This window comes from Puntigrus tetrazona, chromosome 13 (genome assembly GCF_018831695.1).
Source record: "Puntigrus tetrazona isolate hp1 chromosome 13, ASM1883169v1, whole genome shotgun sequence".
NCBI classification, from domain to species: Eukaryota; Metazoa; Chordata; class Actinopteri; order Cypriniformes; family Cyprinidae; genus Puntigrus; species Puntigrus tetrazona.
This window is the reverse complement of record NC_056711.1, coordinates 3,644,019-3,657,011: the sequence shown is the minus strand read 5'-3', so window position 1 is coordinate 3,657,011 and position 12,993 is coordinate 3,644,019. Positions and strand designations below refer to the sequence as shown.

The 12,993-nt window shown below is 37.3% G+C and overlaps 1 protein-coding gene across 4 annotated transcripts in view; it reads right to left on the bottom strand.

Annotated features, from left to right (window-relative positions):
- The window catches only part of prkn (parkin RBR E3 ubiquitin protein ligase), a 93,358-nt gene that overhangs the window by 56,752 nt on the left and 23,613 nt on the right, over positions 1 to 12,993 (bottom strand). For 3 of the 4 annotated variants that reach the window (XR_006252394.1, XM_043255957.1, XM_043255959.1), the window contains exons 3-4: positions 3,230 to 3,449; positions 334 to 452 (exon numbers count right to left, since the gene is read on the bottom strand). Coding sequence is in view for 3 of the 4 variants with exons in the window: in XM_043255957.1 (XP_043111892.1) it covers positions 334 to 452; positions 3,230 to 3,449 (339 nt within the window). In the remaining variant the exon portion in view is untranslated. Of the gene's footprint in view, positions 1 to 333; positions 453 to 3,229; positions 3,450 to 7,882; positions 7,979 to 12,993 lie in introns of all 4 variants that reach the window. The other variant, XM_043255958.1, reaches the window with a different exon arrangement.

The following is a 12,993-nucleotide window of genomic DNA, read 5'->3' as shown; positions in this document are numbered from 1 at the left end:
AGTTATATTAAAAAATGTCCTTCAAGCTCTTACAACCTTTACTATGGCAGTGAATGGGGATCAACATTTTGAATGCCACAAAAGTGCATCCATCCATCATAAAAAATACTCCATATTCTGGAGGCCTTTTAAAGCAAAGTAAAATTTTTGTAGAAAAAAAAATGTTTAAACTTCAGAAATTGTAGCTAAATGTCATACACAGGTTCAATAGACAGCAGGGCTCTTGGGATGGCTTCAGGTTGAGTAAATCATTGGCTACTATCCCTTTAAACCTTTCTATGCAAAGTAGAAACACATATCACAGAAACACATACTGTGTGTACATAAACGTACCCTGTTGAGAGTAAGAGTGCCTTGTTTGCAGTCTCTGCAGCGAACACGTAGTTTTCCAGGCTGAACGGCCTTGCAGACCGTCTTACAGAACACGTAGAAACTGCTGTGGGCTTTAGCTTCTGTAAAAACAACCAGAAACATCATAAAAACCACGCAATAACACTAATGTCTGTCCCATCACAGTTACTCCTATCCCAGTACACAGTAACTCATTTGTTGGTTGGCTTCACTGAGCATGTAAAAAAAAAAAAAATCGCATTATTATTATCCGATCAGCAACTTTATTAAGATCTTCAATATGACACATGGATAACATCCTTGAAATAGAGTGAGCAATGTGAAATGTTTAAATGAAATACTTTCTACTGACATGAACTTATGTCTAAATGTTCTATTTTTTTTACTTCAGTGGTAAGTGTGATAACATATGTAAAATATTCCTCACATTAAACTAGCAAAAATACAAGTATAAGGGGTCAAAAATTCTTATGTGCATTTATATTTGGTAACAGGTGGAGGAATGGAGACCTCATCTTTGAGTGACACAGGACCTTCACCAATATGCTAGAAAATATGCACAGGGACAAAAATATACATTTTATTATAAATAGTGCACAGCAAGGTTTCTTGGCGAGAAGTATTTATGGCTGGTAAATTAGAAAATTGATTGCAAAAGAGAATGAGATTACCTGTTTGTCCAAACAATAGTAGACAACAGGATTGTTCGTGAGAATTCTTCTTTTTAAATTCTATTTGGTGCCAGAAATGGCCCTCCAACGCATCCAGTGCATTCCTTTATTTAAGAATGCATGAATGGGACCAACTGAACAACCGCGCTGGCGTTTGTTTGCTTTTGTTTCGTTTCCCTTGCTTCTTGTACTCTTTTATTTTACAGCTGTGGAGTGTTTCGAGCGGCGAAGCGGGAAGCCGGGTTGCTTAGAGAGCCGAGCAGAAGATAAGAACAAGGTGCAGCAGTGCTTCAGCAAGCCACCACATTCCCAGGACAAAGAGCCCACGATCCAATTAGCCAAAAAAGACGAACCAGACATCTTCCTGGCATATGATTTAGTTTAGAGAGGACTTGTCCTATCAGTCTGTCCCATCCCAGTTTAAATCACTCATGCACACATTCTCATTAGAGCTAAAAGCATGGGGCACCGAGGAGGTACACGATACCTTGACACGGCTGACAATAAATCGAGCAGAGTGGGTTTTATAAGACAGGCACCCTATTATTTATGATTTCTGCAGGATTCCTCCATTATGCTAATGCTTTTACAGGAAGAAGGGCTGGATAAAAGAGGTGGCGTGATTGGACTAAGTAGCCGAGTGGGCCGCTAGCCAGAGCGAGGTTGAAAAGGGAAGGGCGGGCAGAGGACAGCTTGTAAAAGCGCTGCCATTGTGGCAAATGACAGCATCCACTTCACCAACCTGTGCGCTTACAAAAACATTCAAACGCTCTCTCGGAGAGCTGCGTATTACTGCTGAAAAGGAGGTCACCGAAGCCTTAGCAGTGCACAAACTAATGTAAATGAAAGGATATACAATACTAAAGAATTCTTGCTTGGTGGGACTGAAAGCATCATATGGGAAAAGAGTCTGAGGCAAATGCTTTAAGACCAGGATGGTTTCATCTTAACGTACATAAAAATGGCACATAATCTACACACATACACATTCATATATATATATATATATATATATATATATATATATATATATATATATATATATATATATATACACGTATTTACCGGTGATTGAGGTGAAGAGTGTCATTGCACTAGTTTTTCTTGATCATTCTTCTTAGGGCTGCACGATTAATCGTCACTAAAGCCGATTCCTTGATTAGTAGTAGACGTAGTACCTGCTTTCAAATGGAGTGCCATTCACTACACAGGGCCGTAGTTCATTGACGAGCTACACAATATCGCATTCATAATCGAATGTGAACACAACATTATGAAGCTTCTCAGCGAACTATGGCTCTGCGTGGTGAATGTTGCTCCATTCGTCCATTCATTTCCACTTTTGATTATGAGAGTGTTAAAAGGATAGATAGTTCACTCAAAAAGTCTTTTATGCACGCTCTATTTTTCTATTTAAAATATGACAGTCGGGATTTAGTATAGACTCGCAGTGAAGAATTAGCAGTGGAAAGGTGCGGAAACGGTTATTTTGAACTTATTGAACGTGTATTTGTAAGAGTTGCACCTTTCAGACGCTAATTTATGGTACTTGTGCAATTATTTAGCACTCAAAAAAAGCATGTCTTAAAATGTTTCGCTCTTGAAATAGTACATCGCCGCAGAGAACAGAGATCACGTGGTAGAAGAAAGAGGATTTGTGCTTGGATGTGTTCTTTTAATTTGCGTATTTGCATTGTTGTGGACTTCTATTTTATGGTTACACCTATTAGTTGCTTATTAGCATGCATATTACTCGAATATTAGCCATTTATTAGCTAATTAATCACATTTTAATTCCTTATTCTACATCCCTAATAACTAAACTTAACAACTACCTTACTTGACTATAAATAAGCAGTAATTTAAAAATGTATTGAGCGAAAAGTCATAGTTAATAGTTAACAAATGTTACATATTCTAAAGTGTTACCAATTGGCAACTTATGCAATGAACCATGCAAAATAAGTCTACTAGTCTATTAACTGATAATCTTTTTAGTGTTCTAGTTGTATGCTTTCAATGAGCCTATGTTGATTACGTCATCTTTAGTAACATTTAGTAACGAAACGCGACGCATTCTTCCATTTTGAAGCAACATCCGAGCTTCTTCACTATTATAAAGAAGTGTTTGAAATACATTTTATCTGCAATGACTCAAACGTACGCACAAAAAGCAACAACACAAACAAAAGTCCTATGCCCTGTACCTGTGTGTCCAACAGAGTTCCCCTGTCTGGACGAATCTGTCTCCAGAATGACAGCCAGGCCTTCAGACACGCTGGCCAGACGGGAGCCACTGAGGTCGAGTCGGGTCAAGCTCTCCATCCCGCCGCCCGGCCTGTGCTGCTGGACCAGCTCAGAGAGCTGACTCGAGGTAGACGGGGGCAGAACCACATGAACCGTGCTCTGCTCGGGGAGATCGCAGCCCTGTCAGGGAAGACGACAAGCAGATAGTACTCCAACACTCTTCATAAGAGCCTCATCCATGTTTAATACCACTATACCTCCGGGATTCCCAAACGTGTTTGGTTTGTGACCCCTCGTATCTTCACTATATCTGCTATACACTTTCGATGTTCTTTGAGGTCAGGGGTTCCGATCTGAGTAGATTCATTATCATTTAGATGCAGAGGTGGTCGATGAAAATTACATTTTATGAAGATCAAGTTTGTAACGGTTATCAGTAGCTCACTTATAATAACCAATTAATAATGTATGGTGATCATTAATGGAAAAAGTAAACGTAGAACCCCATATCGGAACAAAAAGTGCTCAAAACCTATTTTTCTGAGCCCAGTCACAGCGAAACTGATATGAATAGTAATTCTATGGTGCTGTAGTCTCAAAAGCGCATTATGAGAGGATCTTTTCATCCTGTTGTCTTTCATTTCTGTCTCAAGCATGAGGAAAGAAAGGATCAAACTTTGCCGTCTAAGTACCTTCACAAATTCAAGTAATCAAGCTGGCACATACGACGCAGACCGGCAGGACTGTAGCGCAGAAAAGAAAAAAAAAACAGGTATAAAGAGAATAAACATGCCAATCACCGTTAGACACTGACAAAGAGCTTGCATCTCACACAAAATGAAAGAAAGATAAAGGTACAAACAGCATTGTTTGAAGACGGCAGAGAAATGAGAAAGATATCATACAGTATGAGACGTACTTTAATACTGTACAATTCCCTTAGGTATTCACTTAATATGTTTCAGAAAACACAGTCCCTTAATTTCCCCTTTGGATATGACTAAAGATTTAGTCTCTTTATGTAGAAATGTAGAAATACTCATAACTTGATCATTTTTGTTACATCTTTTAAGTGGATTTTTTTTTTAAATTTAAAGAAAAAAAATCATGCTGACGATATTATATTTATATATCATTATTATTATTATTATTATTATTATTATTATTATTATTATTATTATTATATTACATGCTGCTTTAAAATATCTAGAAACATAGTTTATATTATTATATTATTTTATTTTTATTATTAAAGTTTAGTTTTTTTATTTAATTCATAAAATTATATTAATTATTTAGATGCTATTTCATGCAGAAATTAATACAATTGCAAAGCTTTTTCATATCTTAGCGGCATTTAAAGAAATAGTTGACCTAAAAATGAAAAACCTTATGCAACATATCGTTTTTTATAAAATGACAGGTTCACAGCAACCACATCTGCATCCAAGATGCAAATAATATGTTTAATTCATACAATTTTATCCAATTTTCTTAAGATCATGTTGAGTCACGCACCAATTGTTAAACTGCAATGCTCTAACCATTTGGCTTTTTCCCCATTTGTTGAGAAGAGAACCATTTCTAGATGGAAAACAGCAGAGCGTTTGATGCAAATCAGACAAAACATTCCTTTAAGAGAAGACCTCTTTGACAGGGAAAATTGTTATTTTATCCGAAACTATCCTCAATCAAGTATTTATTTCTTGGTGTTAGCAGAAACAACGTAGACGGACAAAATAAAAGATGTGAATCTCATCTTGTCCATTTTCCCCAGCAGTCACTGAGGTTTGATTTTTCAATGGCACGGCATAAATTAAAGAAAGACCCTCTCGCTCCAGGTGAGCGAACCACCAGCTAAGCCTTATCACGCTTTCCTGTCATAAAGGAGATTTATAACACAAGCCGTAACAAAGATGGGCCGCATGCTGGGAAACCAAGTGGCCATAGCAACACAATGCTAGATGCTTATCGAGAAATGCAGGAAGGGAAATTAGCATTGATCATTAGTTACATGATGGATGCTTTAAAGACCGCTGTGACATTAAATATACTGGTCAATGTCAGTTTAGCTGCACGGCAGTCTGTTTTTGACTTTGCATTTGTATTTCATGACAAAAATATTAAAAGACAGCGCAACAGCGAGATAACCCTTCCGATTCGAACGGTACGTCTACAGTCTATACACGCGATAACCTCTAATTCACATTAATGGAGCCGGCAGTTTTCCTGATAACTCCTGTTCTCAGCGGAAAGGGTAAAGCTTTGGGCAAAAATAACGCTGCAAATGCACTCTGAGATAAAAAGCAATTTCCAGGACGTGAACTTTTGACATTTAGAAAAAGCATTGATCCAAACAAAGCACACATACACACGATATGAAAACTGAGAGACACGAAAATCGTCCATAACCTAAGAATAAACTCTTCCTGGCAAGTGCATTTGATGTTGTCTTCCGCCTTGACGCCACATTTACTTACGCTTTTTTTTTTTTTTTTTTTTTTTTTTTTTAACAGTTTTAAATCCACTTACTTTGGGGACAGAGCGGGCCTTGTATTCCTGATGAGCAGAAAGCGCCTTCATTTTATACACATGTGACCTTTTTTCAATTGAGACATTCTCTTGAGGGAGCCTGATCAACAAGACAGTCTTTTAAAGACAGGGACACTGCGCATTAGCAATGACTTGGCTCTTTATAGATATGCAGTGGCTGAATTTCAATGCTGAAAGCACGGAGACAATCAATTTGTCTTTCATCCGGAATCATAAGTAGCCCCAGAGAGTCTGGACACTTTCTCAAGGTCATTTATGGTCATATAGCTGGCATCAGGACACAACATATTCATCTATATTTCATCTTAAAGTGACACCGGATTAGCTTCGACTGTGAGCTGAATACCAATTCTGAGAGATTAGCAGACAGTTTGTCTTAGAATTAAAACTGAAAGTTGAAAAATGGATTTTGGTGCCACGAAACCTGGTCATACTGTAAAAGTAAAATTTCAGTGTTATTTTAAAGAATTATGTTTTACTTGGATATTTGATACAAAGAGAGAAATTCAAAAGAACGTGCATGCTCCAAAATTATACCTAGTGCACTTTATTTTCTGATAGATTTGACTATTATTTACTGAAAAACCTGGTCTTGTAGCTTTTAAATCCCATTTATACCCTGCATATCCAAACAAAGTGGCGCACCACTTAAGAACCTAAAGTATTAGTTGAGGCCATCTAGAGTCTGAGACCCTATCTTCATGGTATTGGTCTTGTCATGGACTTTTGAGTTTGGTTTTCTAAAAGCTTTGTCTGAAGCAAATACATTAAGTTAAACCATTATTTATTGAAAAACCTGGTATCTGTAGCTCTCAAATCCCATTTGCGCTCTTATAGCACAGAGTCCATCTGGAGTCAGAGTATTGTTATGGACTCTGGAGCATTCTGACTCAGTCTAGACGTGGTCTTCTGCATTCTACAGGTTTCTGTTTTGAATCGAACTCGAACCATTAAAAGGGGTCATGAACTGCCTTTGTTTATTATTTTGTACTGTTCTCAGAGCTGTTCGCTATAATGTTATCAAGATTTGTACATCAAAAAACATCATAATGTAGAAGTAATAGGCTATTGTCTTTCCTGCCCCCCCTCCCCCATCAGAACATTCTCTAAGAAGAGATAAAGCGATGGTGACAACATAATAAAAACAGTTACTCATACGTGTGTTGTGACATTACTGTCAAATCCAATACATATTCAGCACAGCATCATCTTTTAGCTTCAATCTTTTTGACAATTCAGTGTAGAAATGTACCTTCTTTGTAAAAGTCTGGATCTACATTAAAAATTAAGTGTGTTACTCTTTCCTGATATTGGTATTAGAAGAAAAGCAACACAAAGGCTTTCTTCTTGCGTTCAGAGCCATCTTTATTGTTTGGTTTCTGCGTAGACCTGTGTATTCGACTCTCTTAAACACTACATACGCAAATCGATGGCTGGGGCTAAACAGGAGCAGCCATTGATCTTTTTCTGTGGAGTCGTTGCTTATCCACACTATTATATCATAGAGTAGACAGACTCCCTTCAATATAAGCTGTTTTCAGGTTTTGTTTTAAAGTTTTGAGTTCTAAAACTTACTGGATGTCTTTATAGTACAGTGAGCTCTTATATGTCAAAAGGTCAGATGCAACCCGCTGTGGTTTCAGCCTAGATTTAAATAACTTGGGTTTGTTAACAAATTTTGATGCTAGGCGTCTTTGAGTATGAATATGTGAAAGTGCAAATGAAAATTAAGAGTTACGTTTTTCAGTAACAAAATTCAGGTAAGATGGCTTCATAAGACTTCAGAAGAAAAGAATGCAAGTTTAGAGTAGCATTAAAGGGGTCATATGATGTTGGTAAAAAGAACATTATTAAGGTAAAAAAAAAACAAAAAAAAACATTACTTTCCACATACTGTACATTACTGTTTCTCCTCTAAGCCTCATCTTTTCTGAAACGAGTCGATTAGTACAGAGCTCATCATTCTGAAACAGCGAGGTGTGCCCTGATTGGCCAGCTATCCAGTGCATTGTGATTGGCCAAATACCTCAAGTGTGTGACGGTAATGTTACGCCCCTTACCTTAACGTGAAGTTGTGTCCCTTCTCTACAACAGGCATTTGTCGCATCCAGCGGGGACATAATTACTGATTATAATATCTTGTGTTGCATAGTGACCTATTAACATAAAAACATGTCTGAATTTGTGATCAGAGAAACAATAAACAACAAAGAGAAAGAAAAAGTTGAAATCGTATCATGTGACCCCTTTAAGATGTTGTCATTTTTACTCCTTGTCTGTCAAAACTGGATATGACCGTGAAAAATGTACATTGTAATACCGTATAATAGAATTTAATACAATATAATAAAGCCCACTTTCAAATTAGCATTTTATAAAATCCCCTATTAAAGCACCACCAGGGAGCCGGTTAAAATCCACTCCGTTAGTTCTATCAGAGATGACTAAGCATCTTTGGAGAACACTGACAATGTGAGTCGGGCTCTGCTGAGACACTTCCCTATGTAGACAGATGGTGTGGAGAGCTGGGCTTGAAGACACAGGGCCTGAGAGGACACAGTGACTAATACGAGCCGGGAGTTTCAACTACCTCAGCACTTCATTTTGCGAAAGTGAGGAGGATCGACAGCAGACCGAATTCTTTCTAGGCTAGTTATAGCCGTTTTTTTAGTGGTGTAACTTGTAAATCAAGGGCGTCCCGCTGGTTAAGCTACTTAAGAAGTCCAGGATGACATCAGAACAGCAACATCTCATGCCGGAAACCTCTTTGAAACCGCCACAGAACGGCATTAAGTATTTACAAGGGGGCTCCGTCCTTGCGATGCATTGACCAAGCATTCACGTTTGCATTCTTGCGTTGAGCATATTTTTGGCCCGAGCAAACACGTGGCGCAAAGCTGAAATAAGATGGTGATTGGCTCCTTGGTGAGGCAGGAGGCAAGGGCGAGGACGGCTCTCAGACAAGGAAGAGTCCTTGAAGCCGAATGCATGTTGTAACCTTCAGGGCACTGGCGTTTATCTGTATTGCTCCTTTAGAGAGTGTGGAGAGTGTAAAAGGAGGGGGACGAGACAGAGAGAGAAATGGGGGAGATGAACACTTTGGAAAATAGAGGTAATAACAGTGAGCAAACCAATGGGTCAGAGAGGAATACAAAAGAGTGAGAGAAAAAGACAGAAAAGATTTAAAAAAAAAAAAAACAACAGAAGAGAGCAATGGATGCAATGCATGCAGGAAGCAAAAGAACGATAGAATGACAATCAACTAGACAGATGAGGAAAGAGCACAGACAAAACACTGACAGCAACATGAACTCTCTTGAGGGAATTCACTGAGAATGAACTGCAGGCACTGGTAGAATTTTTCATTTGCACATACTGTTTACATTGTTTGATTCATAAAAAGAATTATGCAAATAAGGTGACAGCACAAACAAGCTAATAAATTCTGTGCCAAATACAATATACATAGTTCAGCTCCTAACTTGCGGGTTTTATTTTGTATAGAATTTATTAATAATGTTTTTTGTTTTTTTTTTATCTTTTTGATTTGATTATCAGTCATGTTGTAATGCGCCTTTGCCTTTTTTTAGTTTTATTTCAATATTTCTATTTGCCTTCATTTATTTTTAGTTTTAGTCATAGCCTTCTAACATTTTTTTTATACATGTCATTATTATTTATTCATATTTTAAATATGCTTTCATTTTTTATATTCACAGTTGTTTATTTTCATTTCAGTTTTAGTAATTCTGTGTTTTTTTGCATAATTGTTATTTTTTTAAAATAAAAATTATATCAATTTATATCAAAAAAAAAAAATCTTATTTAATTTAAAAGTCTAGTTTTTATTATGTTTTAAGCGTTTTGTCGAATATTTATTTTATGTTTTCCATCTAATATTTATTTGATTTAAACTAATGAAAACTATTTTAAATAGCAAAAATAACAGCACCGGACTGTATAGCATTACTACACCAATGCGGCCCTGCTCTGGGTGTCAGAATGTACTTATGATGCCTAAAAATATTGAGGAATCTCTGCACAGAAAACTCCACCACAAGACACGCTCCCAGACGAACACTAAAAACTAGACTTGCCAAGTAGCGCATAGTCGAAATGTGTATGTTTAAAATTTTTATGTGAGGAAATCAGAAGGATAAAGTCATTTTACTCAGTAAAGCTCAGTGAGTCGTGTTGTTTTACTCCATATTAAAACCTAGATGTCAAAGCAAACTGTTAAGGCTAAAAACTTAAAAAAATAATTGAGCAAAATAAAACAATAACATTTAATTGTGCCAAGCAGTCTGTTCATACGTGAAAAATGTATGACTGGCACAGAGCAGGTGAAATTAAAGATGAGTTGATTACAGCATCACAGACTGCGATTGTGAGAAACGTATATAACGTCAGACCCAGGAGCTATGAGCTGTGCAAATACCCTATTACCCGGTTACATTCTCCAGAAGCACAATACACACACACACACACACACACAAGGCCAACTCTTTTTAATTAGTGCGAGTTTTATCTGTGCTCCAGTAAATTCACTGCACAATGAAGCAGTGGGAAATATGGATGAGAGACATGTAAATTAATTTTGAGAGAAGATGAGAGCTTATTAAAACAAATTGAGTAAATATACAGCATATTGATTCCACCGAGCAAGGTGACAACCTGCTGCTGGTGTCAACACTTAAGAGCCACTCGAGAATAGAGCAGCGGGAAAACACAAGGATTCTCACGACTCATAGAATTGTTTGGGCTTGTTTTCTGCATGTTTCAAGTTTATGAATATAAATGGCCACCAACAATCTTAGGGCCAGACTTACTAACAACTCGCGCCAATGCAAATTCTGTTTTGACGTTTAAAAAAAAAAAATTACTGCTCAGATTAACTAAAGACGTCTTTCACCGTCACTTTGACCAACATAAAAGCAGGGAACGACAGTAGAGGACTGCCATGCCTTCAAGTCACACCAAACCGATCTTATTTATGAGACGAGAGCAATTAATGGCACTAAAATTACCAGTTAGACGTTTCCTTTTTGAGCACTAATCTTGCGAGCTGGAGGCATTTGGAGGATCAGTTGAGACACAAATAAAAAAAGAAGCAAACTGTATTGATATTGACAATTACAGTACTTTACATTTAACTTGTGCCACTTTATGACGCAGCAGCATTTTTTTGTTTAATTCTTTTGGACAAAACTACATTTCCTATTATTCTCAGCAGCAGCACAAACACGGAAAAGACATCGCATCCGAATTTATGAATGGACTGCTGATTGTTTTGTGGCAGGGATGCTTAATACGAAATGAGAAATAAACCTGAAAATGATCATTTGTGTACCTATTATGGATTTTTAAGAACTCATGCAGTGTGTAACATAGCTCTAAGTGAATGAAAAATGCACCCTGAAAGTCTCTCAAAGTCTCTCTAAAGAAAGAGTCGACTCTGAATCACTGAAAAGAGTCGTTTTAAAGAGAATCCATGTTGACGTCAACATGAAACATTAGCATATTGTCCGCCCACTTGCTGTAGCACCGCACAAACGCAGTTTTATTAGGCATTACAGGAAATGAAAATCAACCAATCTGATCGATCATTGCAGATTAGAGCCACGCAAAGATCAATAATCAAAAAATGTAATAAAAAAAAATGTAATAAAAACTAACATATCAGACAGGGTTAGGGTAGGTGTAGTGAGGGCTTTGGTCCCAGTAAGATGGCATCCATTTAATAAATTTAATTAAAATTAAAACGTACACTCAATAAGTTATTATTACAAAATGTTTTATGAAGTATTACAATACTGAGGTTCAGATAATTGCCGCTATTGGCAATAAGTAGTTTATTTTAACTTAAAAAAAATACTAAAAATGTACATTTAGTGCAAACAGCTGCTGCAAAAAATGAATGCATATTACAAGAAAATGTGTTTTTTTTTTTTATTTGCATGCGTGTCAACCTGCTGTTGGGGACTCCCAAAACCAACATATAAACCTTTCATTATCCATAATAGGGCATTTTTATTTTATTCTAAATGACCTGAATGGTCACTTCACCATAATTTATAAGTATGAACAATCACATAAAACAGGATGACACCTGTAGAGACACAACCACAGCTCTCAATGTCATTTCTGTCAATCAAAACCTCAAGTCAAACTAGCAACAGGCAGGGAAAATGTCTAAGTGCGTTTTTTTTCCAGCTCTATCGTGATTGAAATATTACTGTAAGTACCACAAATGATGAGCGGATGATTTTCGGTGGAGTTACGAGGTGGGAAGCTGGGCTCCACGTAGCATCTGCTACATCTCTCGCACACAGCAGGAGTTTCATCAATGAAGATGAGGTACCATGAATCACGAGAATCTACTGTGCTTTGTTCTGACTCTGGAGACGAAAACGAGACAAACCTTGACGTATACACAGAAGAGCATAAATCTGATTCTAAAAGTACTGCGGGGAGATTCGAAATGTAAACATTTCCCTGCCAAACTTGTTAGTAGACACGTTTCAGTGTCTGAACTGCTTATACCCACGCTTTCACTCAAACATTTGGGGTTGGAAGAACGCATGTCAGCCAAGCGGCTGCCACTGAGATGCTTGTATCGCTTTCTCCAGGTATTTCGGTCCTCTTTAGCATGAATGTGTGCGGACAACAAAAAGTGCCTCTAAATGCTGCAGACAGCGTGTCTGGTTTAATGCATAATTAAGAAGGTCAGGGTTAATGAAGCACTGCAGACTAAAGTTCAGGAGATCCTTTGGCTCTGTTTGCTCTTACAGAGCCCGCACTGAGACCTCCTCATTCACAACGCCGAGGAAGAGAGACAGTAAGCGAAAGCGATAGAGGAAACGGGAGAAATTGAAAGCTTTGTAATAACAGGCTGCCTGCTCGGGCTAATACAGGGTTTGACCCGAGCACTTACAAGCAAAGAGCAAAATAATTATTCAAACACAATTTTCAAAGAGAGTGAGAAAGTCAAACCAAACCCTTGAGAAAACAAAGCAAGCCTAAGCATTTAACTATGCACTTTTAGTTTAAATGTAAGTATAAAACAGCAATAAAATGTAAGGTCGCTTTAGTGCAAGTGACTATATTTCTTGAAACACTTAAGTATGTACTTTGCTGTATAATAAGCTTTTGTTGTGTAAACCATTTTTGA